This window comes from Zootoca vivipara, chromosome 1 (assembly GCF_965207765.1).
Source record: "Zootoca vivipara chromosome 1, rZooViv2.hap1.1, whole genome shotgun sequence".
NCBI classification, from domain to species: Eukaryota; Metazoa; Chordata; class Lepidosauria; order Squamata; family Lacertidae; genus Zootoca; species Zootoca vivipara.
The window spans coordinates 58,547,577-58,574,332 of NC_142582.1; the positions used below are offsets into that span (position 1 = coordinate 58,547,577).

General features: G+C 41.9%; 1 protein-coding gene across 4 annotated transcripts; it reads right to left on the bottom strand.

Moving 5' to 3' along the window:
* Positions 1-888: 888 nt before the first annotated feature.
* CDHR5 (cadherin related family member 5) lies at positions 889-25,558 on the bottom strand. Of its 4 annotated transcripts, XM_035122257.3 has the most exons (16): positions 25,326-25,557; positions 23,895-24,073; positions 23,361-23,411; positions 22,624-22,716; positions 20,477-20,575; positions 19,148-19,258; positions 18,097-18,264; positions 16,499-16,589; positions 15,909-16,003; positions 15,080-15,286; positions 14,050-14,166; positions 13,134-13,206; positions 11,599-12,102; positions 11,392-11,466; positions 5,332-5,471; positions 891-4,490 (listed from the first exon to the last, which is right to left on the bottom strand). In XM_035122257.3, the coding sequence occupies exons 1-16, from the start codon at positions 25,402-25,404 to the stop codon at positions 3,948-3,950; spliced, it is 2,625 nt and encodes an 874-aa protein (XP_034978148.3). In that variant the 5' UTR covers positions 25,405-25,557; the 3' UTR covers positions 891-3,947. The 4 variants fall into 4 exon arrangements, with proteins under 4 accessions (XP_034978162.3, XP_034978156.3, XP_034978148.3 ...); XM_035122271.3 differs by having other exon boundaries at positions 889-4,490; positions 11,392-11,748; positions 25,326-25,558; XM_035122265.3 differs by having other exon boundaries at positions 889-4,490; positions 11,392-11,883; positions 25,326-25,558.
* Positions 25,559-26,756: the final 1,198 nt, after the last annotated feature.

Sequence of the window (26,756 nt, forward strand, 5' to 3'; positions counted from 1 at the left end):
GTTGAGCTTCTCAGGTATACTGAGGCGCAGCAATAAGCTCGATTAACCTCCTCCCAAGTAGCGAGGGAGTGACCTAAACTAAGTTTGTTCTATGGCCTTAACCCCTGTGTTAATTAGACTTGAGCATGTTGGTTATGAGACTGATCCCATACCCCCAACCTTAGATCCATGGAGGCCACTGAGCTCCTTCTGTGTATTAGATTTGTCAGTTTGTCTTCAGATTTTTTCTTTTGATTTTAAGACTCCTCCCTAGCTTAGCCTATGTAAGCTTCTTACACCAAGAGCAGGCATCCCCAAACTCGGCTCTCCAGATGTGTTGGGACTACAATTCCCATCATCCCTGGCCACTGGTCCTGTTAGCTAGGGATGATGGGAGTTGTAGTCTCAAAACATCTGGAGGGCCGAGTTTGGGGGTGTCTGACCCAAGAGGAAGAGGGATGGAAGCAGGAGAATAAGCCCAACTGGCCCAATCCTTTCCTCTCTGCCTCATCCCACTTATCACCTCTCCTTGTCTTTCATTCTTCCTACAGCCCTCTGTGTGTGTAGGAATCACATGGTGGCCAGATTTTTTAAAGCCTCATGGCATATACTGGTTTTCCAGATTTTTCCAGAGAAAATGTAAAACAAAACAAAAAACACCTGAGAATGAATTAGATAGAGGGGGCTGGTAGTGCAGATACAGTGCATCAGAGACTAATATAAAATATAAATCCTATAAATGAGTTTTTGGTTGGCATCCCTCTGTCTGGAGAGACAATGGCGTGTACCTCCAGGGGTCTGCTGTGGCTGCAGAGACTGGTAACTCATAATTGCTGCCTCCTGTGTTGCTTTTGCTGCGTTATCAGCACCAAAGTGATGTATATCGCTTAGGATTCTGTGCACATTTTACTTATTATAAAGGACTTTAATACAATTATATTATTTAAGGTCTGAAAGAGAGATAGCATTTCTTTAAAAGCACCAACCTAGCAGTCATTAAACTATATTTTCTCTTCTACATAATTATCACAGCTAAGTCTAAGCCTATGACATGATTAGATGTTAATATATTTACTTTCCTCTGACACCTGCAACCCATCTCACAGAGAATAGTTTAATTTTCTTCAGCTCAAACAGAACTTATATTAACATTGACTTTTCTGCCCTATCACATGATTTATCCATTCTTTGATCACTGGAGTCTCTCTGTCTCCCATATTCTTCATATTTTCTTTCTTGCTGTCACAATCATATTAATGGCCAATTCTTGATCTATTTTTTATTTTTAAAAAGTTGCTTTTATAAGCCAATAAGAAAAATTGCAAATCCATTATTCAGGCTTCCCCCTTTCATTTCTTCTCTTCTTATATATCAATAATTCTTGGCTGAAGGGCAATTCTGTCACAACTGGGGAAATCACCCCCCCCCCCTTTTGACACTTCCATCAATTACTGCTACATTTTTTTTGTTTATTTAATTTAATTTTGTTGGTGTAATACACCATGGTACCATCCTAGTATATCACCAGGTCATCATTTTGAAATTGATTCCCTGTGAATTATGCACGTAAAGAATGGCACTATGATGTTTCGCTCTAACCTCCTGTTTGTTTAATGCTTTAAGAGAATCATAGAATCATAGAGTTGGAAGAGACCACAAGGGCCATCCAGTCCAACCCCCTGCCAAGCAGGAAACACCATCAAAGCATTCCTGACAGATGGTTATCAAGCCTCCGCTTAAAGACCTCCAAAGAAGGAGATTCCACCACACTCCTTGGCAGCAAATTCCACTGCCGAACAGCTCTTACTGTCAGGAAGTTCTTCCTAATGTTTAGGCGGAATCTTCTTTCTTGTAGTTTGAATCCATTGCTCTGTGTCCGCTACTCTGGAGCAGCAGAAAACAACCTTTCTCCCTCCTCTATATGGCATCCTTTAATATATTTGAACATGGCTATCATATCACCCCTTAACCTTCTCTTCTCCAGGCTAAACATGCCCAGCTCCCTAAGCCGTTCCTCATAAGGCATCGTTTCCAGGCCTTTGACCATTTTGGTTGCCCTCGTCTGGACACGTTCCAGCTTGTCAGTATCCTTCTTGAACCGTGGTGCCCAGAACTGGACACAGTACTCCAGGTGAGAAGAGCTTTGTGAAACTGTTGGTGTTCATAGAATCAAATGTTTGACTTCGCCTTATAGAATAAAAATGGCAATACCTTGAATAAACGTCATTGAAAATAACAGCAGTTCTGCAGCACAATTCTATGCTTACTTACTTAGAAGTAAGCCCCATTCCTCATCATTTCTAATGCAGGTGTTGGGAGCCTGTGACTCTCCAGATGTTGTTGGACTCCAATCACACCAGCATGGCAAAACGTAAAGGATGATGGGAGCTGTACAGCAATATGTGGAGTACCATAAGTCCAGAGAAGATAATAAATGAAAATTGCTTAATTTGGAGTTCAAAATGGACCCAGTGCGAGGGGAATCGAGGAAGTCTACAATGTTAATTAAAATGTTAGAATTGATATGTTTTTTAAAGTTTTTATTCTTTTTTTGTTTTTGTGAATTTTTGTAATTTGTAATGTTTGAAAATCAATAAATATTATTTGGAAAAAAAGAAGAAGAGTGGATTATGAAGACAATGGAATACGCTGAAATGGCAAAGATGACTGGAAGAATCAGACACCAAGAGGAAAACAAATTTAATACAGAATGGAAAAAATACATAGATTATATTAAAGAATATTCTAAACACTTAAAGACGTTAGTAGGATTTTCATAACACGCATAATCTGCAAAAACCAAAAGCCTAAAAAAAAAGTATTAAAGTTAGATAAATGTAATCAAATGTGGTAAAGATTTAAAAAATGTACATTTTGAAAACCGGGGTGGTGGTGGGGAGTCCAGGGGTTCAGAGAACCCCAAGTTTGTATCATTGTTAATTGGTTTGAATGGATGTTTGTAATGTTAAAAATATGAAAAGAAAAAAGAGAAAAATGAGGTCATTATCACAACCATAGGCTGCAATCCTATACTCATCTGGAAGTAATCCCCATTGAATTCAGTGTGCTTTATTTCTGAGTAGTCAAAGGGCACTGTTGGTTTGTTACCAACTTCGCAGCAGCCCATATGTCATGTGAATTTGAAGTAACTTATCCCAGGCAATCCACGGTGGAAGTGGGATGAATTCAAGCCCACCCAGTGGACCATATTGGCAATGTCCTGGCGCAATTAGACATTTGTGAAGGAGATGGCAGTCCCATAAACTACTAGCACTGTGTTTCTCCTGGTTTGAAATAACACTTCTGTAAATACTATCCCAACTTTGCTCATTAAAGAGCTTATTCCAGATGGGCAGGGGAGAATAATAAAACTATTATTATTATTATTATTATTATTATTATTATTATTATTATTATCATCATCATCATCATCATCATCATCATCTTCCAGATGTTGGCTTTTGCTGATGACTGGCCGCATTGATCCCACCAAGCTGGACATCTCTGTGTTGAACACTATGAGTCCAAATCTACTAGCAGAATTAACACCAGTGGAACAGCAGCCATTGCTTAGAAGTAAACTAGCAGCAACCATAGCCGAGCTCACTATGCCGGTGATAACAGGTACATCTTCTACAAGCCATTTGCTATTTCATGTTGGAAGGTGGTGGCTCCATTTGAATTGGCTGCTTCAGGGATCAAACTGTTTTGGGTTGGTCCTGGCTGCTGTATATTAATTATCATGCTTGAGCTGAATGATCCTAACAATTCTGCAAGATGTTGTTATCTATCACCTTTATCCTTGGGGAAGGTGTGATATATTACCAAGGGGACAAGATTGCACACTGCCCTTCCTGGTGAATGCTGCTCATTAATTGGCCGAGGTAATAGGAAGAAGCTGCAGAAGCTTGGTCAGAACATAGTTTAAAACAGTCAGCTCTATCACAGAATCCTGGACAATATTTCACCTACAAAAAAACACCATTTTCTTCTGTATCCTGAAGATCATCAGTAGAATCAATTTCTGGGAGTTGAGCTTTTCCTAGAGTGAAGGACCTGTCACTGCCACCTCTGGCACCATCACCAACTTCATTGTCACCAGCCTGGTCATCAGCATTGTCACTGTCATTCTCATTCCCTTTCTGTTCTGTATCGCTGTCATTTTCAATCATCAAAACTTCATCCTTAGCTTCTGGGTCAATGTCTTCTTTAAACCACACTGCTTTGTAGCCATCGTCTGACATCCTTCTGTCTTTAGTGAGGATGGATCTCACTTCCTTTTCACTGTCTGTGTCCCCGTCACCTTCTGCACCTTCCTTGTTCGTATCAGAAGCTGCTGATTCCTGGCTGCTTTCCTCTTTCTCCAAAGGAGGCGGGGTGCCTGACAGCTTCTCTGCAACTGGTTTGTCATCTTCAGACTTCACACTTGCTGGCAACTTATCCTCCTTTCCACCTGAGTAGTTAGGATTCTCATTGCCTTCTAAGTTGCCATTGATCAAGGCTTCAACAGACTGCAAAAGAGGGACATTTAATGTTCATACTGATGGAAAGGGAAAGGGAAGTGAGGGGCATAGAGAAGGATCACCCCCATTAGAAATGATTGGGTCTAATCCCCCTGTGGTATAATTCAATCTAATGATTAGCCAAATCACACAATTCATTTCTGCTTAGTATGTTTGCCACATTTACATATTTACATACAGTGGATGCTCGGGTTGCGAACGTGATCCATGCGGGAGGCACATTCGCAACCCGCAGTGTTTGCAACCCACGTCTGCGCATCTGCGCACGTGCAGGTCATGATTTGGCACTTCTGTGCATGTGCAAAGCACAATTTAGTGCATCTGTGCATGCGCATGCACCGAAACCCAGAAGTAACCCGTTCCGGTACTTCCGGGTTCTGCGCAGAGCGCAACCCAAAAAGACACAACCTGAAGTGGCTGTAACCTGAGGTTTGACTGTATTACATACAAATGCTTCATGCAATACCAGGCAGAGAATGCTGAGAACTTACAAATGTTATGTAGTGGCTGATGCTCACATGGCAGCCCCAACTTTTTCTTCTGTTTCTGCTTGACAAATTGCAATCCTAGCTCAACATACTAGCTTGTGTGATGTTGTAACTGATGTACAGGTGTGACTTTCCAACAACTCGTTGCATATGCAGTGAAGAGTGGACCAAGGATGTTTTTAAACAAGGCTCTTATCTTTCTTTGGGTATTTCTGTTGTCATTGGCCATCGTTACAACATGATGAAAGCATAAAAGCTCACAAATTCCTACACTGCAGTTCTTCACAACTAAGGCTTGTACTCTCACTCCAATATCAATGTATAGCAAAAGGTCCACTTACTTCGCTGTCTTCTCCATTTTGTTTTAGTTTGTAATACTTGTAGGAGACCAGTCCGAGCAGCACTAATGTGACTAGCAGTAAACATCCCAAAGTGGCGCCCACAGCAACCATGTCATCTGCTCTATACAGACAACTCTGTTCTGAAAACAAAAACATAAAACAATAGCCTGATATTGGGAAAAAAATCTCTAGAAATCCCCATTGAAATCTGGTTCAATAATATTTGGAATGTGGCTTTATTGGCATGCCTTACTTGCCACAAAAGGGTAATTAAAGGCACCTGGCTTCCTTCCTTTTCTTTTATAAATAGATACTTTGATTTCATCCTCAACACAACAATCTCTGTGGAGAGACTACTTTAACAGATAATACATACGGTAAACAAATGTACTGCTTGTGCACTATGAACGTACTTCATATGGAACGTAATAAGGATGTACCACTGAACAAGTTACTGTAGTTAAGTGTTGTTCTTGTATTTAAATGAAAAACAATTTTTTAAAAAATCATTGGGCAAGGGGGAATTCTCCTGAAAGTCAATGTAAGACTTAAGGAGTAAGATAGGTGGGTGTGGATAACAGGTTTAAGAGGTTGTAATGTCATTACTGTACTTCCTCCTCTTTCCTTGATGGTCTCTTCCAGATTCCATGACGCAATATATCTAAAACAGTGTTTCTCAACCTTTTTTGGGCCAAGGCACACTTGTTCCATGAAAAAAATCATGAGGCACACCACCATTAAAAAAGTTAAAACATTTAACTCTGTGCCGCCCTATATTGACTATATAATTATGACTGTAAGAAACACTTGCCAATTGCTGTGTTGGTTGCAATCTTCTGTAATAAGGCTTCACAAGCCGCTGATTTCTCTGCCAGCACAATCCTTTGCTCAGCAAGTTTCAGGTTGAGCTCATCCAGCCAGCTTCTTTAAGTTTGTCTAAAACCACCCTCCCATGGTGGTGGCTGTTGAGAGCTGCGCTCACCCCGCGTCGTGACCCAGCCGGCTTCCTTTCCGGTGGGTTAGTGGTGTGTATTGGCGGCCGCCAGGCACGTGACAATGTAAATCACCCTTCTCGTTGCCGCACGTCGCGGCACACTAGTGTGCCGCGGAACAGCGGTTGAGAAACGCTGATCTAAAAGTATCCCTAGCTTTTCAGTTAATGTATCTAATACTGAACTAGTCATCAGCAGATAGCTATGCTCCACGTTTCTATCCAACCGGAAACACATGCCAGGATTTTCTTAGCTTGACTTGGATTTGCCTGCCGTAGGAATTTGTCCTTTCTCATTTCACACTTCACATCCCTGTTAACTATCAAGCTATCGTTTTAAAGCTTTGTGGCGATTAGTAAAACCGTGACCAGCTATTAGTTTCATGTCTGTAATCTCCAGCAGTGTGGACTTTGACTATTGCCTGCAGGTTTCTATTACTTCTAAGAGTTTATCATTAATATGAAGTGAAAGGACTAGCACATTTATTAAACTTCACCTCTAAAAAATAGCCAATATCACACAACTTCAGAAGTGCTGGAAGCAAGCTACTGCTTGCTAACTGATTTAGGAAAAATTGATATGTTACATGAATTCTTAAACTGACTTCATGTGAAGCCATTTTTGGAAACAACCCAATCAAGCCATTTAAAAATTGACATTTTTTATTGTTCTGAAACCTTAAGTTCCAAGACAATATCCATCCATCCCCCCCTCCACACTTGTGGCTGGGGAAACCCAGCCAGATGGGTGGGGTATAAATAATAAAATGTTGCTGTTGTTGTTGTTGTTGTTTGTTGTTGTTACAATTGCTTTGCCACTTTAAATGCATTTTGCTTATGTGGTTTTTTTCTTGCTACTTATTAAATTAGGGCTTTTTTCCTCTTTAAAAATAAAACAATCTTTTGGATAGAGCAACAGCCAGAAGGGTGGCTCAGTTTTAGAAATGGAGAAGTGTGATGCCTAGTTCGGTGGTAAATGACATACAGTACTCTGCAGGCAGACGGGCCCAAATGAAATGCAATTAAAGGCTCTCCAGCTGCAGGGTCCAAAAAGACTTCCCAACTTGAGACCCTGGAGAGCCACTGCCAGTCAGCCAAAGGTGGAAAGCATGGTGGGTTAGAGCAGGCCCTCCAGATGGTCCTCCAGATGTTGCTGAGCTGCAGTTCCCATCAGCCTCAGCAAACATGACCTATGCACCACTGTTTTTGGCAGTTCATTAGTTCCAATGCACCACAGAGGAAAATCGGAACTCACGTCTTTCACGGTCATGCTGTTGCAGGAGTCTTGTAACTCACACAAGAGCATGCCCCCCCCAGCAAACGGGCATCTTTTGTTGCCGCACCCTGGGATCCAATCCGAAGCCAAGATGGCTTCTGTAATTCCTGGATGTCCCACTCAAATTGGGACAGTTGGAGGGTATGCAAACATTGTACGCTAAGCACAGGGCTTAGGCCGAAATCCACACTGTACGTTTATAATTCATCTCTCCCCCCCCCCCCCAGAATCATGGGACTTGTAACTTGTTAAGGTTGTTGGGTAAATGTGCTTTAAATATATGGTGTGGATGTGACCTTACAGAGCCTCAGCATCTGTAAGGTCTCTTAAGTACCATCTCTTACCATCTCTTAAGTACCAGGAAGTGTTTGTCTTTTAGGCAGCACAGTCCAAAGCCCATGGAAATTAAGAAAAGGCTGATGGTTGTTGTTGTTTTTAATTAGGAAGATTGCAGTAAGGTTGGATGGTGCCTTTAAAGAGCATTGTGGTCCTTCACAGATGAATCCCTTGGCATTGTACCATTGGAAACAGGGGTAATAGCAGCTATAAATATACAGGAGTATTAGGTTCAAAAGGGACCCAGGTGGTGCTGTGGGTTAAACCACAGAGTCTAGGGCTTGCTGATCAGAAGGTTGGCAGTTCGAATCCCTGCGACGGGGTGAGCTCCTGTTGTTCGGTCCCAGCTCCTGCCAACCTAGCAGTTCGAAAGCACATCAAAGTGCAAGTAGATAAATAGGGACTGGTTTGGCGGGAAGGTAAACGGTGTTTCCGTGCACTGCTCTGGTTCGCCAGAAGCAGCTTTGTCATGCTGGCCACATGAACCGGAACGAGACGAGCGCCGCAACCCCAGAGTCGGACACGACTGGACCTGATGGTCAGGGGCGCCTTTACCTTTACCTTTTATTAGGTTCAAAATCTTTCCAGACACATTGTTTTCCCTGGTGCTTTACTCAAAACAGCTCCCATCTAAATAAAACCTATGCTACAATATCCCAGTGCCTGCAAAACTGAAAAACTGATGAGATCCAACTGTTTCTGGACTACAGTTCCTATTATCCCTGACTACTGGTCCTGCTAGATAGGGATGATGGGAGTTGTAGTCCAAAAGCAGCTGGAGACCCAAATTTGGGAAACCCTGGTGTAGACAATACTGAGCTATATGGTCCAGTGGTTTGGCTTCCTAAGGCTGCTTTCTATGTTCCCATGGGAGATATCACCTTACTCTGTATGGGGATAGAGCCAAGAAGGAGTGGCTTAGCAATACTTGAATCATAGCTGCCAAGTTATCCCTTTTTTTCAGGGATTTTCCCTTATGCTGAATAGGCTTCCTCGTGAGAAAAGGGAAAACTTGGCAGCTATGACTTGAATTTGCTGTCTGGGAGAGAGAAATCCACTTTAGAGAGGAACTACAAAGCCTTCAGAGAACTACATTTAAAGAGGGACCAGGCAACAGGTCCACAAAATGGGATTGGCACTGTCCCTCTTTTTAAAGAGAGAAAAAGGAGAACTCCTGTGTTTGAGTGAAACAACAATGGAGAGCTCAGCCTCTATTGATTTTTTTTTAATGAAACCAGTCTCTCAATAGCATGCAGACTTTATTGCCCTCCTACCTTCCCACCTTCCTCTCTCCTTTAGAAGGGAAGTTGGAGGGGGGTGATTGTGGAAAACAAAACATTTCAAAGGTCAGCAAATTACGCAGGCCTTGGAAGGGTGGGGTTGTGTTCCTGATGTCAGCCCGACTCAGGCTAAACAAACACCATACATTTAAAATCACACACACACACACACACCCCAAATCCTGGAAACTGTAGCTCTGTGAGGGGCAAACTACAATCCCCATAATTCTTTGGGGGGGAGCCATGTGTTTTGAATGTATGGTGCGTATGCAGTGATATGCAACTACATTCTTCCACTCTGCATTCAGATAGCAACGGGCCACCTTGATGGCGGAAGAATTACATTTTCCCAGGGCTAATGTATTGTGCCTTGGATTCCAGAAAGGTATAATGCCCGTTCCTGACATTGCTTTCCTTCTTTCTCTTAAAGCTACCATGACTCCTGCATTGCAGGGGGTTAGACTAGATGACCCTTGGGGTCCCTTCCACCTCTACCATTCTATGATTCTATGACTTCATTTGACCCTGTTATTGACCCTGTTGTTTCACTTTAAAAGTCTCTGGCACGTTCTGTCCTACCTGTCAATAATATTTTCAGTCTGTTGCTTTCTGCTGCCTCTTTTCTTACCCATTCTTAACTGGCTTCTACCCTGCTCTATCTGCAAAAAAATACATCTCATGAAGCCCCAACAATAACAGTAACAGCTTCCAGTGGAGTTCACACCAAAGAAGCAGGAGAAGGGAGTTTGAGCCCCACCTGGGGGGGGGGAGAGACCCTACTGAACCACTCATCTTTTGCATGCAAAATAAATAAATAAATAAGACTCAAACCTGCACTGCATGCAGTTTCACACAACACCCAAGCCTTAGACACATATGGCTATTTAGACACATATGGGATATTTATCTTCCTTCCACCTACCCCAACACCCCATCACACATACCAGGGATTCAGGGGCTTTAGGACGAGGCCTATTTCGGATGGATAGCTCATGTTTCACATGCAGGAGATCCCAGGCTTGAATTCTAGGACAAAGCCCAATACAAATGGGAGGGGGTGAGCCCTCACACCTGGGAACACCTGACCTAACATGCCATATGAGCTAATAGACTCTGCATTGACCAGCTAGACTCTTTGGTCCACTCCCTCGCCCTGGTAACCTACCTGACCAATTCATACACACTCCCTGCTATTTTCCCTGCTAGGCTAGTTCTGCCAGGTTCGAGTAGGATTCATTGCCTGAGCCTCTTCTGTCTCACAGAACATTCAGTCACATGGGTCCCCCACCACCACCAGAAATGGTACAGGCCAGACACAGGTTTACTACTTCAGTGTGAACCAATTCTCAAATGCATCAGGGGGTATAGTGGTCTTACCTTACACAGAGAAATAATGCGAGCAACACTATCTCTAATCATTTTGATCCCACTCTGTCCCTGATCCAGCTAAAATTAGTCATGACTAAGCCCAAAGGTTGGCGGTGCGACGGGGTGAGCTCCCATTGTTCAGCCCCTGCTCCTGCCAACCTAGCAGTTTGAAAGCACATTAAAGTGCAAGTAGATAAATAGGTACCGCTCCAATGGGAAGGTAAACGGCATTTCCATGCGCTGCTCTAGTTTTGCCAGAAGCGGCTTAGTCATGCTGGCCACATGACCTAGAAAAACTGTCTGCGGACAAACGTCAGCTCCCTCGGCCAGTAAAGCAAGATGAGCGCTGCAGCCCCAGAGTCGTTTGCGACTGGACTTAACTGTCAGGGGTCCTTTACCTTTTAAAAGCCCCATTCAAAGGAGCAGAATTTTAGTAAGCCACGACTAAGCATTTGTTTCAAGTTTTTCACAATCAGTTTTAGCTGTATTGGGATCCCTGCATGTAATACCTAATGTCATGGCCTAGGCCCCAAACCTAGACACTTCTCCAACAACTCCCTGAACCAATCTCAAGAAGCTTTCTTTCATTGATGGATAACAGCCACTGGGTGGGACATATTCTAAAAGGGACTGTTAAAGCCACCATGCTGGTTATTTGTGAAAGAAAACCACATATGCAGAACCAAACCACGTGACAAATGTCATGCATAGTCTGCCTCTGAATAACATGTTTACTCTATGTCTTGGGCAACTTGTGGTGGTGGGTATTTGAGGAGACACAGGTTCTGATAGTCTATGAGATGAATTACCTGGTTGAGTGGACGTCGTTTGGGTGCCAGAAAATGAAGTTGTTATCGATAGGGTGGTTGTTCTAGTTGCATCTCCTGTGGTTGTTCCATTATAGAGAGGTGTTGGAACAGTGGAAGAAACAGTCGTATCAGTTACTTTGGTGGTTTCTGTCTGAGGTGCCTTAGTAGTCGATTGCCCTATAGTACCATCTGTTGCTGGGCTCTCACCTGTTACGAGATGCTTTGTGGTAGTTCCAGCCTGAGAAGGTGTATTTGCAGTCGGCCTTTTATCTGTTGCTGGGCTTATACCTGTTGTGGGATGTGTGGTGGTGGTTCCAGGCTGAGAAGAAGCTGAAGTAACAGTTTGGACCGTTCCACCTGTTGCCGTGGATATGGAAGGCTCAGTTACTCCAGAGTGAAAAGTTGTTTCAGCAGTAGATTCATCAGTCCTATCTGTTGCTTGGCTTATCCCAGTGAAGGGAGAACTGGCGGTCTGAGGTTCTAAAGTGCTACCTGTGATTATGGGAGACTTTGTTGTAGTTACAAAAGGAGGGATGATTGAGTCAGATGTTGGGCCTGTTGCAGGCTTCTCTGTAATGGCAGTATTCCTGGTTGTACTTGCAGAAGGTGTTATAGGAAGAGTAGTGATTGTCCCAGGTGGTAAATCTGAAATATCTGAAATAGTGGTCCCTGCCCCTGTGGTAGTGATGGCTGTAGGAAGAATGGTTGTAGCTGAAAATGCATTAGACCATGGTATTAGTTATTTTTCAGTGTTGTATCTTTACACCAAGAAACTGAACACCTTATTCATATGAAATGTGCACAGATTAAGGCTCACAACCATTATGAAATGGGGACAATATTGTAACAGCCCCTAGATGGTGAACCTTTATAGTTCCCATGTAGACAAAATCATGACAACAGGTATTTTATCAGAACCCTATGGTAAACCCTATGGCTGTTGGCAAAGATACTTATGCCCTTAGTTTTATGCTAGGAAAAGGGTTAGTGACTAGTTCAGATCCAAAATCACAGACCAAATGTTTTGTAAGGGCACATTTGGACTGTCCAAATTAGGCTTTCAGGCTTGCTATTTATTTTTTGCTGGGCCAAAAATAAGGCTAAGGTCCCTCAAGCCATATAGCACAACATGCCTTCCCTAAGGTAACTTCCAGATGGCTTGTTAATTGAGCATTAATCTTGGTTGGTTTGTACAAAGTTTGTGGGGTGGCTATATAATGTCATATATTTATTGAACCTTCATTCTGTTTTGTTTGCAGGGAGGCTATACAACATCACATCAAACAGTGGTAAACCTGCTACAGTTTAAATGTATCAAACTTTATCATGCTTTTAATATTCCATTGGGAGCCACCCAGAGTGGCTGGGGCACCCCAGTCAGATGGGTGGCACAAATAAAATAAAATAAAAATAAAAATAAAATAAGTAGTAGTTATTCTTACATTGGCTGAGCCAAGCCATTATTATCCTGCACTTTCCATTGCATTTTCCTGTCACTTTCCTTATGGCAGTATGTCCCATTGTTTTGAAAGTATGTTTGCTGATGAAGAACACACACACACACACACACACACACACACACACACACACACACACATGCACACACCGCTTTAAATATGTAATCTGAATTTGTTGGTAAATAGAGACAAATAGAGACAATCTGGAAGCAGACTTTTGCCTTAGTCTTTCTGAGCAATATCTGTGATCCTTATATTTCATCTACGCTGTATGTGCTAACTTACTTTCCAAAGGCTTGACATCTACAGTTATCAGGGTGCTGACCTCTTGCAGAGTAGCTGTGTCATTAGCAATAGCCTGTGCAGACATAAAAGTGGATGTTAACCCTTCACATAAATGCATTTATTCTGTCAATCCATTTATGAAGGCACCAAATTAGTTAAGGGCTCTGAACACTTCAAGCTTCTGTGCATCGGAGTCAATGCATGTGTAATCTGTACACTCCAGTGCTGCAGAACATACAACTGATGTCTACATATGCAATGCATAGATAGGTCTGGCAAGAGTGTGAAGCTTGGCAGCACAATTATGACCCCTAAAAGCATAAAATTAGGATGAAAGGGTTTCCTGTTTCATTTTGTTGATTGCCTTCATTCAAATATCCTCACAACAGCACTCAAATAGAGCAAGGCCACTATTTATTATGAAAAGGAAAAGCAACACAAAATAGGTAAGGTAGAAGATTAGACAATCTTCTATTGGTGCAGTGGAATGCAAGCTTTACACAGAAATCTTACCATATATATATATATATATATATATATATATATATATATATATATATATATATAACCTGGTCTAATAAAAGATACATAATCTTTCCTAATTTGTGTTTCCAGAGTGTTTGGAACAAATATACTAAAAGCTTGCCAATATTGTTACATTTTTTAAAACAAATGTGATTCTGATCAGAATGTTAATAACTATCGTGTCCCCTCTCCTATCTCTGTGTTTGTTTGTTTTTGTCCACTTTAAATTAACCATGACCAGACTCTCTTGGAGCGAGAAATAACAATGAGAGAAATTATGATGACAGCAGCCCATGCTTAAAAGGGGCCTCTGGTGCCTTTTTCTAACATCAGACATTGCAATCAAATTACGGTAATATAAGCACTCAATTTGGGGGGGAAGATGACCTACCAAAAGGGTGACGGTGGAGGCCACATCCAAAACTACAGCAGTCAGGAGAAATCCATCTACGGTAACTGTGAAATTCGTGCTGTTTTGGATTTGGTATTTGATATCAGGATTGAATTTCTGTGAATGGAGAATATAAAAATATATTAGACTTTAATCAAGTACATGGAAGCCAGACAACAATTTGCCCCTAGGCTCTCCACCCCATTCCCACCCTGGCTATGCAATATGCACCTAGTCACTAGTGCCAATGTCCTGGATGTGGCCTTGTCTGTATCAGCTTCCCTGTTATTGTCAACACTTTCGACATGTTTCCTTTCAGCCTGCCCCAATTATTTCCTCCAGGTTGTAGTGGGGTATGTATCTGCCCCACCTTCCAATGCTCATTTTGCAACCCCTTCAACACGGAATAAGATAAAATAACTAAATAAACTGAACCACTTCTTACTTCCAAATTTATCAGGAAGTTCTGAATTACACAATTTCAGAGCCTTATTTATTTGACAGAATGTCCAAATTGAAAATGGTCCCAGGGAATGATCTCAGGGCATGTGATACAGTTATGCTGTAAAAACTCGGCTGGCCAGTGCTTGGCTGGGAGGTTGCCTGGGAGTCCCATGTGTGTTGCCTTGATTATGGAAGAAAGGAGAGGGCATAAAATGTAAATAAATATTTGACCAAATAGTTTTTAATGTGGGGGAGGGGGAGAGGGATCGCGACCAATTTATCTATTTTATTTTTGGTGCCTGTAAAAGATTGCTTGATCCAGATGGTTTTTATTTCACTGTATACAGGTAAATGAGAGGCAAAGTGAGCAGGTCATATGCAGATCAGGGTTTGAAGATTTGCACAAGAACAAACATGAGATCATAATGCTAAAAGAGATATGAGGGTCGTTCTAACCCTCCATGCATTAACTCTCATGAACCTCACATAGGAACTGATATCATTATTAGTATCTTAACATCTCTTCCCCACCCCCCACCCCCTCCTGGCACCCCAGTGACCTTCAAAGGCATCTAAAATTCCATACATCAGTGAAGTCATCATCCGCTGCAAAGATGCGTAGGGGCACTGAAGGTTTCCGAGCCTCCATGACCAGGCTGGGAACAGGCAGGCCCACAGACACAGTTCCTGCATAAAGGGCTTTCTCAAAGTACGGCTTGTGGTCATTTCTACGCACAACCTTGATTTCCACTGTTGTTTGGGAATATCTGTATGGATTGTTGGTCTGGAAAGCCTGGAGAAAGAGAGAACAAGAAGCACAAGAACAGTCATTCTCCTCAAGGGATAAAATGCAAAATGACTTAATGGAAAGTAAGCACAGGGCCTAGGGCTTGCCGATCAGGTGGTCGGCGGTTTAAATCCCCACAATGGGGTGAGCTCCCATTGTTTGGTCCCAGCTCCTGCCAACCTAGTGGTTTGAAAGCATGAAGTGCAAGTAGGTAAATAGGTACCACTCCGGCTGGAAGGTAAACAGTGTTTCCGTGCGCTGCTCTGGTTCGCCAGAAGCGGCTTAGTCATGCTGGACTAGATATTGTGAAGCGGCTAGATATTGCTGGACTACAACTCACACCATCCCTATGGTAACCATTGGCCATGCTTGCTATGAACAACATCTGGATGGCAACAGACTCCCCATTCCTGATCTAATGAATGGCTAAGAGCCAATCCTCACAGCCTAGCTCTGCCTTCCCCAACCTGGTGCCCTCAGATCCTTTGAATGACAATTCCCATCAGCCCTAGCCAGTCCGAAACAATCAGAGGGCACCAGTTTGAGGGAAGCTGAGCTAGCTCTTTTCTCCTTGGTAAACACATATTCCAGCCAGGAGTTGATCAACACAGATCACCAAGAGACTTACCACAACATACAGCATGAAAGTCTTCAGAGTGTTAACAGTCTTGTTCATTGTTATTTCCCCAGAATCCTTGTTTATTAAGAATGTGTCATCATTTCCTAATGAAATTGGAGAAAATTAGCAATTGGAACTTCTGGTTACCAGAAGAAAGAATGGGATAGGTGTAGCGGGGGTGGGTGGGTGGGTGTGCAGCTGCCCTCCATCAAGTAAAAAAATAAAAATACTTAACTAACTGAGTAATTATTACAGTTATTATTATTATTATTATTATTATTATTATTATTTCGCAGATAGCTCAGTTCTGCCCTCCCAACATAAATCCTGGCTATCCTGGCTACACCCATGGCTCTGATACCACCACACAGCTGGGATACAAGGCTCAGTGTGTGTGTGTGTGTGTGTGTGTGTGTGTGTACACACCTGTGCCTGTCATGGGCTATCTACCCAATACATGGGGTAGTTTATTTAGAACATATAGAAACTCAAAAGGCTATGCAGGGATTTTATTCACTAAGCCTTGAATTACTTGGAAATGTTGGCAGCCAAAACATCTATTATTATTATTTTGCTGTGGGTAGGAGTAATCTACTCACCATCAGCAATTGCATACTCTACTTTTTCATTCAAATCTCTGTCCCCATCAATAGCATAGAGGGGTCCTGGCTCCAAGACCAAAGACTCATTCTGCAATAAACAAGGTAAATCATTTTCAGATGTTACGAAAAATCAAAGCATTTGCTCACTTCAGGTACTTTCAGCCATTACAAGTCTGGTTTTTAGTTAACAAGATGTTACAATAACAACATATCTGAAACAAATTAAAAATTATAGAGCTGATGCTGCAGCTGGCTGGTGATGAACTGAATGAAGCCTTTTTCACATATGAGTGATATAAACTTAATGATGATGATAATGATGTGGCTACATTCACTCTGTTGTGGAGGTCCTGGCCTGTTGAAGATGCTCTGTACCCCCATTGTTCCCATGCTTGCTCCCCCCACTAGCCTGCAATCATTGCTGCTCTCTATCTCTCATGCTAAAGAGGTTATCTAATAAGCTTGGCATGAAACCTGCCATTCTGCCTGTGGCCTCCAGCCTCAACGCAAGCTGTGTGCTTACATGCCGAACAGTAGGTTATTGCTTTCCTAGAGAACAACAAGTCCATGATCAGGAAGCAGCCACTGTAGCCTAAAGGAGTGGCAGCCACAACAAAGAGTCCCATTTCCTGGTAGTAGAAGCTAATTTCATGACACGTAGAAGTATTGTTTTGTCACTGCCATTTCTTATGTGTAAGAAGATGCTTATTGGGAGGGGTAGGCTGCTCATAGCATACCCACTCAGGAAAAATCTGCTCCTGAACCCCACTTGTTGTATGAAAGCACACTCCTCATTGTGTTGCTGTTTGGATTCATACCCCGGCTTGCTGGCATTAACCTGGAGAGAAGCAGAAGACTTGGGAGCAACAGCCCTAGCATGGCTAATAGGCTTCTCTGCAGGTAACAAGTTAGAAAGTTTGGCTGGCTGCTTAACCCATAGCTGCCAAGTTTTCGCTTTTCTCGCGAGGAAGCCTATTCAGCATAAGGGAAAATCCCTGTAAAAAAGGGATAACTTGGCAGCTATGGCTTAACCCCTCCCGCTTCTGCCACTTTTCCAGCTCAATATCGCCCTCCCCAAATTGCCTTTTCATGTGTGGAGGGAAAGACATGGAGGGGGGAGATATGAGAACCCCATTTCTTTCTCCCTCATGGGCAAAAAAAAGCAACAAGGGCGTGTTTTCGAGCTTTTTTAAAAAAAAGATGGGAGGGAATGGGCAAAGCAGATTCTGTCTGCTGTTTTTTTGCTTAGACATCCTTTGCCACAGGTTGCAATGGGTTAAAGGAAAGTGGAGGGAAGAACCAAAGATGTAGTTTGAGCCTCATGCAAAGTGTGTTTGGTTGGGTTGTAAAAGTAGCTGCCCCAGCTACGGTACTTTTCTTGGGAATAGCCAGTGCCCTCTTGGTATTGGCACCAATTCTGTTATGGGTTTGATGTGGCATGCTGAGGTGCTGCTTAGTTCCAGGGCACTCCTGGGCTGATCTTTGAGCCCATCGACTGCAAAGACAAAAAGAGTTCTATGGGGACCGAGAGGAGCAAAGTGAAATTAAGTGAGGCATCCTAGGGTGGACACAGCCTAAGGGTTCCTTGTGCATACCATATACTCCGAGACGTTGACCGTGCCAGTGTAGCCTTGGTTGATGCACATTATATTCCCTCCAAAAGAAGTGCATGGCTGGAACCAGGGAGGTCTCCGGTCAGCCTGTAGGACATGTATGGTTATTGTTGCAGTGGCTGTGTGTGGAGCTTCACCGGCCTTCCCATCCTATACGAAAGAAAAATGAAGGACAAAAACAAGAAATGGGAACATGTCCATTATAACAGCAGCACCAAAACAATCCCTAGCACTATACTTGCAAAACCCACCAGGGCAGGTTACCCTTGTCAGACGTTCTGAGTTCAAGTAGCTGCATTGATTCATACCAGCCAAATTGAATAAATTCATTTAAAGGCAATACCTCTGATCAAAGGGCATGTGTGCACCCTGCTGGAAACTGATAGTCCAGCACCAATGTGCGATTTGAATTATTTAAAACATTGGCATACTCCTTTATAGTTGAAAACAGAATGCAATGTACAGAAATAAAAAGAGTGGGAGGAATTCAACATTGAGATAAGGCAGTGGTTCAACCAGGGCAAGCATTATTTGGGGTTGCTAGATGGAACGATCCCTCTCTGCCTCTCCACTTGCACTGTTCTGGAAGCCCTTAGTTGAATACCACCCAGTACAAAAAACAAGACACAATTTGTTATGATATAACATTTGCAATAATACAATAACCACAGTGGCTGGCCACATGCAGCAGCCAATATTCATGGCCAGGAAACTCCTGGGTAAACAAGTAGGGTTTCAGCATGATCTTTCTTATGTATTTCAGTGAAGGGGGAAGCTCTGCAAACACTTTTATTTAAATATTTGAGTCTCTGCACTGAAATGACTGAGAAAGCATTTGCAGAGCAAGGAACTGTGTGCGCGCATCAGAGCTCTTATACCTAGGCCAGACTTTTGGGATGTGGGGGCCTGGCAATTGTCAAGATTGCCAGTGGCAACCCTGAAAGCACAAGGGCATTTTTCTGGTGAATGTGGAAACACACGTGCAGCAGGGCAGTTGCAAATAAACATATATTTTGTTCATGATAAAACTCACCATGGCATATAAGACAAGCTGCATGTAGTTAATTTTTTCATAATCCAAGGTTCTGCGCAAGTAAATTTGCGGGTTATTAACTCCTTCAGTGTTAAAATACTCCAATCCTACCTAGAAGACAAGAAGAGATAATGACACACTCTTCATCACAGATATGGAGCCTAATGCTATTTCAAAAACACTGTTCAATGTCAATGGTATTGCTTATTGTTGCATGTTTTGACATCTGAGCTGACTGGGTTATGGAAAGTATATGATCTCTGGTTTCTTACTGGTACAATGGAGTTTTCATTTAAATCCTTTTAATTAAGGCTTAGAGTGTGAAAACTATGCTTGACCCATGTGTATTTTAACTGTGTTTTAGACACTTCTAATTCTCTGGAATCAGCATGCATCAAAAGCTAATGGTGCCACGGTCATGTTTCCTGTGATGTGTCAATAGCTAATTAAGCCAGGACTAGCCTCCTGTGTGAGGTGATAGCCTGGGGTAATGCACCATTAGGAAATCAAAGGGTCAAAGGAACTGGGCATGAGACACCAATTGAGTAGGGTCCCCAGATAAAGAGAGGGTGGAAGCAACTGAAGCAATCTGGCTGGAAGCTTAGGAGTGAGGTAACACAGATAGTGAAGCAGTGGAGAGAGAGAGAGAGAGAGAGAGAGAGAGAGAGAGAGAGAGAGAGAGAGAGAGAGAGAGAGAGAGAATAATGTTTTATGTTTATTTGGATCCAGGGCTGCAACTATGGGAGAAGCAAGGCTCTCTTGGAATGTTAATGCTTTGAACCCTGCCATCATAGGCTCAGGTTGAATATATGTGCAAATAAACCATATATCCTAAAAACACCACAGTCTCTGCTGTGCCCCATTTCCAAAAGGAAACACAGACACACCTGGAACCCCCGGAATCACGCATCACTTGGAGATTGCAGTGGCATGCAACAGTATTAATGGCATGCAACAGTATGAACGATGCTTGGAGTGGTACATTTGGGAGGGATCCCACAGAAGAACAGCCTCTGTCCTAAGGGAGGCTGTACTCAGGTGTGCCGTCAGTGCAGGGCTTTGGAGCAGAAGTAAGTGAACAAATACACATTTCCATTGAAAAAGCTTCACTAAAACTACCTGTCTGTGCCACTGGCTATACCAGGCATAGGCAAACTTCGGCACTCCAGATGTTTTGGCCTACAATTCCCATCAACCCTGACCACTGGTCCTGTTAGCTAGGGATCATGGGAGTTGTAGGCCAAAACATCTGGAGGGCCAGAGTTTGCCTATGCCTGGGCTATACTAACTCCCCACCCAATTACGGTATACAGTATACCCGGTACTAACTGGTGGATCTGCTGTAAGGCTGTAATATATTGTGTCTTTGTCAGCGTCCTTAGCTGTTACATTAGCCTGGGGCACAACAGTTGTGTTCACTACTGTATCCTGAAAAACAAAACAAAAAGGAAGATCATTTTGAGCTATTTTTTGTCACACGTAATTTACAGCAGATAGATAATTTACATAATTTACTAGGCAGATAAGTAACATGCACACAATTTTCTCAGAAGAACCAAAATACAGTAGGTCACAACATTCAAATGCGATCTAGAATAAAGGAGCAACGAGTTCCTTGCAGATTTCTGGGCCAAAATGAAAAGGACCACAGTGATGAGGAAGCCTGAGGAGTCCCGGGGACCATGGTGCCGTGAGGCACGGAGTTTAACATCCTCCTACCTCTCTATTTTCCTCTCCTAAGCTGCTGTTGGCATTTTTTGAAAACACTTCCATTCCTGCCTATGGAAGCTGTGCAGGATCTTCCTCAGCTGTTATCTGAATTTACATAACCCTCCCAAAATGTCTGTGTTGACTTTGTTCATAATTATAGCCTCACATCTAGCCTGGCACTATACTAAATGCATAGACACATAGACATAGGCTTTTCCGTTTTTAATACTGTATTTGCATCCTGTCGCTTCTACAAAAACCTCACAGCAGCATATGGTTCTCTCCTCCCAACCTACATTTCCCCCTCACAATAACCTTGTGATGCAGGTTAGATGGAAAGAGAGTGATTGGTTTATGTCACCCCATGAGCTTCCTGGGGATTTGTAGCCAGGTCTCCCCAGTCCAGTCCTAGTCTCTAACCAATCCCCCCATTGGCCTCTTTATACCTTGCGTTAAGTGAGAGGGTAAAAAAACAAGAGAATTAATGGTTTATCACATAAGGCACAATGAAATAGAACCATACAACAAGTTATCACATGCAGAGGGGAGTCTGCATTGTATTTTAAAACCGAATATGTTTGGCTTAATCATTTTAAAGATTCAGTGTGACAAGATTCTGTGTGGGATAACGATAAGGATCTTATCTACGGTAGTATAAAAGAGAGTTATTGTTCCCTTCAGTCAGAATAGGAGAAGCTTGCATTTGACTATTAATAACTTTATTGTAGAGGGGATACCTTTATCTAAATTTACATTTAGTCTTTTCATGTTTAAATTGCTATAAGAAGAGTTTTCTGTATTTATATTAAATAAAGGAGTAAAACCTCATGTATTGCAGATACATGATTTTGCTGGCAAAGGAAGTAGGCGGCATTATAAATTACAACATATGAATTCTTTACAATACTAGTACAGTGGTACCTCTGGTTATGAACGGTTCTGGTTACGAACGCTTCAGGTTATGAGCTCCACTAACCCGGAAGTAGCTGCTCCTGGTTGCGAACTTTGCCCCAGGATGCGAACAGAAGTTGCACGCCAGAGGTGTGCACATAGCAGGAAACCCCATTAGCAAAAACGTGCCTCAGGATAAGAACAGTTTCAGCTTAAGAATGGACCTCTGGAACGAATTAAGTTCATAACCAGAGGTACCACTGTACCATATTAGGATGCTATCCCTTTAGAAATATTGCTAAATAAAAATAAACAGGGATATGATAGAGTTATTTAAACAGTGTGATTGAACATTGCAGCCAATATTTTAAATGAACAGCTACCCCTATTTTCTGAATGAACTTCTTGATTTGAGGTTGGAAATCTGTTGTGCACTGTAACTAGTCACTGAAGGAGACCTGAGGATGGAAAGGTATTTGGCATCTTCTATACAGTATATATTTTCCCAAATGGTTGTGTTAATTTGCATACAATTGTATCTAGGGCTAACAAAGTGAACATTGCTGTTTGAGCAGTTTTTATGAACTTGTTTCAAAGAAAATATTTTAGTGAGCTTAATAGTGTAATAGAGTTGAAATCTATATTTCTCTCTTAACTCTCTTGGATATTTGTTTGTTATTTTGGAGTTAAATTGGAAACAGCAATAATATGTTATGATTAAGTATTATTTCTATTTCATTGTTTTATACTTAATATTTGTATTTTAATGTTCTAGAGTTGTGCGTAAGGTTTTACTCTTCCCAAGATTATGGTTCTGTCAGAAGTATCGTTACAGCCCATTGTCACTTGTTGCAGAGACAACATCATCATCATACCTCTCGAACATTGACGGTGATGTTGGTTTCTGGAAACACAGGAGGGTTGTCGTTCACATTGATAATGTTCACTACAACAATAATACTATTTACCTGGTGGTGAGCAAAGCAGAATAATGTTAGCAATTGATTGACTGTTGAAATGCTGAAAATCAGGGGTGATGCTGGTGATGTTAGAACTATGATATTTAAACAAGGAATGTTGGGTGGTCCACCTTGGCTTCAAACATGAGCTAAGTTTGAAAATGACAATAATCCAAAAAGTTCAACCCAAGACATGTCTGCAGAAGCAAATGCCACTGAATTCAAAGATGTTGCATTACTTATTCTTGCAATTTAAAATAAAATAAATTTAGCAGTTTCAAGTGTTTTGTGTTTTTCTTTTTTAAAAAAATACAATACACCTGTTTTTGAAAATTGCAATTATCAAACAAAATTGAGGAGGGGGGAGCACTGGCCGCACCCCTGGCACCCATTGACAAGGGATGGAGAGAAAGAGAAGTGGGCGAAGGAGGCAAAGGGTGTAGCAGAGATAGAGGATGGGTGTGACGATGTCTACCATTAGCTTCAGCCCCACCCACACTTGGCATGCAGCCCCTGGCGGATTAGTTGCTGAGGGAATGTGGTTCTCACAGGAAAAACTATTGACCTAGATGACCTTGCAGAGAAGTGTTTCCCACTATGTTTGTGCAACATCTAACAACACAACACAAAGTAGCATTTCAGATATTACTCACGACCATATCCGCTCTAAAGCACTGTAGCTCTACAACTAGCGCTGTTGTAACCTGCATTAAAAACAAATGGTTTCAATTAAATCATGCTTTTGTAGCACAATTTTTATCTTGTCTTATATCTTATCTTATCTAATCCTATTTTATTTTATTTTATTATATAAGTTATTGGTGCTTCCCGATAGGGCCTTCCTGGTAGTGGCTCTCTGTTTATATAAAAGCACAGAGAGAATGGATAATTGCAAGGCACTTGTTTTAAATGTTTTAATTAAGGTTATTAATTTAATTAAGGCTATTAAATAGGTTTATCATATTTGGATATTTAGGTTCTGACTGTACTGTCCTGATTCATTTCCACCTCACTTTACCATGTTTCTAGATAGGAGTCTGACTGGATACCATTACTGTCATAGATGCTTTTGCTGAGATTCCTGGATTTCAGGGTGTTGGACTAGATGACCCTTGGGGAACCTTCCAACTCTAAGACTCTCTGATTCTATGCCATATTTCTGCATCTTTTTTATACCAGTTCGTTACCTCATAATCCACTGGATTTTTCAGGAGCAGTTGTGAGTTCTGAATCTCAAACTGGTCACCATTCATTACCAATGGGTTGATTTTTACTGTGACACCGTCAGCTGTGGTAATGTTGGTAATCAAAGCCCCAGGAGGGTTATTCTCTTCAACATCAACAGGGTTATCTTGCACACCACAATCTAGTGAAACAAAAGACAATACTTTAAATCTCCCAAAGCACAAGCTTAGTCAAAAGATCAACTAGTGCTTTGTGTATTCTACTCCAAGAATTTGTCTGCACAAATATATAGGAAATATCATGTAACTCAGACAGTGGTGGACCTACATTTTTGGGGCCCTGAAGCTTGAACTGCCATTGGGGGCCCCTTTGCAACCAGCAACAAGGTCTGGGTAACCCCATTTATCTTATTCAATGGGGTTGTTCCACAACAGATCGCCACACCTTTACAACATCTGTGCTACTGACACTCAAAGAATTGGGATCGTTGAAATATAGAAGAAGAAGAAGAAGAAGAAGAAGAAGAAGAAGAAGAAGAAGAAGAAGAAGAAGAAGAAGAAGAAGAAGAGGAGGGGGGAGGGGAGGAGGAGGAGGAGGAGGAAGAAGAAGAAAAGTTTGAGTCATGTAACTCAAATTGGGTCTACTAGACCCAAATATTTTAAGCAATGTGGACTTAAGTTGCTTCTGGGGCCCCTCCAGGATTAGGGGCCCTGAAGCATTAGTTTCATAGCAGATTCACCCCTGAATTCAGTAACAGGCAGGTGTAAGACAATCTGCCTAATAATCTTTCTTACCCACTTGATATCTAGATATATACATGTCAAGGTATAGTCTTTCAAATGTTAGCAAATAGTTAACTTTGCCAACATCTTCTAACCTTATAACTTGGGACAAACCCAACATCGTGTAAAAATATTCCTCTTCATATCATTAATTCCTTTAACTGATTTCCAGTTATTAAGTAAATTTCAGACATCATAGTCAAAAAAGTGCCATCCATGCATACCCCTATTTTTGTTGTCCATGTAATTAATTGTAAATCAATTATTCAAATGATAATTAACAATAAATCACTCCCTTTCTTTTGAAATGGCCGCCTTCTTGCCTGTGTGATAATTTGGCCATTCAAAGGTCTGCTACAAAATACATCTTTCATTAGAATATTGGAAAGGTTATATAGATTCTGGCTGACAGGAACCAAACCATGCTACAGCCTATGCTTGGAATACGAACGGCATTCAGGCTGCGATCCAAGGCACACTTTTCCAAGAATCCTACGTGATAGGACATATTTCCAGTAAAACAGGTACCAGCTTGTGCTGCACACTGAGAGCACCTGTGGCAATTGTTTTTCTACCGGTATATCCTTTTATATTAAAAAATCAAACCAACCCAGATCAAAGTTTTTCCCACTACCCAGAAAACATACTGACCTGAATTCTGTGCCTGAACATGAATTGCTGATAGCAAGAGGAAAATCACCCAGGTACAGGATTGCCTGAAAAGAGCCATTGGTCAGATGGAAAAGAAATCCCAAAAATGAAGGAAAGCGGATCATCCACTTTTCTTTGTTAATTGTTGCAATGTATCTTCTTCCTTTCACTGTTCCATGAGGAAATAATGTGGCAAATGACACTGAGCTGACACAGTCGTTTAACCTTTGCATCCTAGCTTATTGATTCACTTATTTATGACTTGCTTACTGTTACCAGTTCCTGAATGCGATAAGCGGATGGTCCCACTTTGCTGATATACATTGGGTTGTTCCTGCCTTAGAGATCACTTGCAAGTGACTAGGACCAAGGGTAATGGGTGATGCTGAACGGAAGAGGGTGGGCCATTTTACAGAATGGAAGGTGGTGAGTCATTTCACACATGCCCTCCAAAAAAATATCTGAATGGGCTACACTGGGTGTCAAAAATATTCAAACAATGCTTGAAACCAGACAGTGTGGTGCCATTTAGAGAGAGTCGGGGACCTATTCACAGGTTTTTAATACCCAAGCTAAGCCCCAAGAACTCATAAAGTAATAACAAAGATGAATATTGCTCTGGACATGTGCAGAGTGCCTTTGCTGACCTTTAGTAACATATTTGAGAAGAAAAATAAAGTGAGACGGCAAAACTTCAGGGGAAACTTCAGCATATCTCAGTTAGATTTCCAAAGAGAGGGATTGTGAATCTCACTCTGATCTTCAAACTTTAGATCATAGCAACTGCGAAGTCCTTTGAAATTCTGTGCCAGGGAGGCAGAACATTTCCCCTCTCTCTTTCCACATGACTATCAGAATAGGGTGCAAAGGTCATTACAGTGCTTGTGATCATCCAGCATTGCAAAGTTTCCTCTCTGTTAGGAGACTTTGTTACTATTTTTTCATAGTATATCTTTTCCTAAGGGAATACTTTTGCCATTACTCTGTAGTTAGGCCTTAAAATGTGCTGTGGGGTAAGCCTTATGCTTGTTTCTCCTGTGGTGTGCCAATATCTTCATGTTTTAAAGTGCTTTTTGCTGTTTCTTTATATATTGTGGCAGATTTGGGGTGGCCTCTAAACCAGGCATAGGCAACCTTGGCTCTCCAGATGTTTTGGAACTACAACTCCCATGATCCCTGACCACTGGCCCTCTTAGCTAGGGATCATGGGAGTTGTAGTTCCAAAACATCTAGAGAGCCAAGGTTGCCTATGCCTGCTCTAAACCCTGGAAATTAATAAATGCTAGAATTTTGATTATTTGGATGTGAAGGGAGAAATACAAGCTGCAGAGGAATTCCTGAGCTAGCCTATGCAAAATGACCTGGCCAAGCTAGGGCCGTTAAGAAACAAACAGAGCCATTGGCAGTACAAGAAAACTGTCCTTCCCCCTT

Coding starts and splice junctions, on each gene's coding strand:
- CDHR5 (XM_035122249.3), bottom strand. CDS start 25,404: ATGGCTCTTTTCAGGCAATCCTGTACCTGGGTGATTTTCCTCTTGCTA. Junction 15,287..15,908: donor CTTTCATGCTGTATGTTGTG/GTAAGTCTCTTG, acceptor CTCTTTCTCCAG/GCTTTCCAGACCAACAATCC. Junction 13,207..14,049: donor CCTCCACCGTCACCCTTTTG/GTAGGTCATCTT, acceptor ATGTCTGCACAG/GCTATTGCTAATGACACAGC.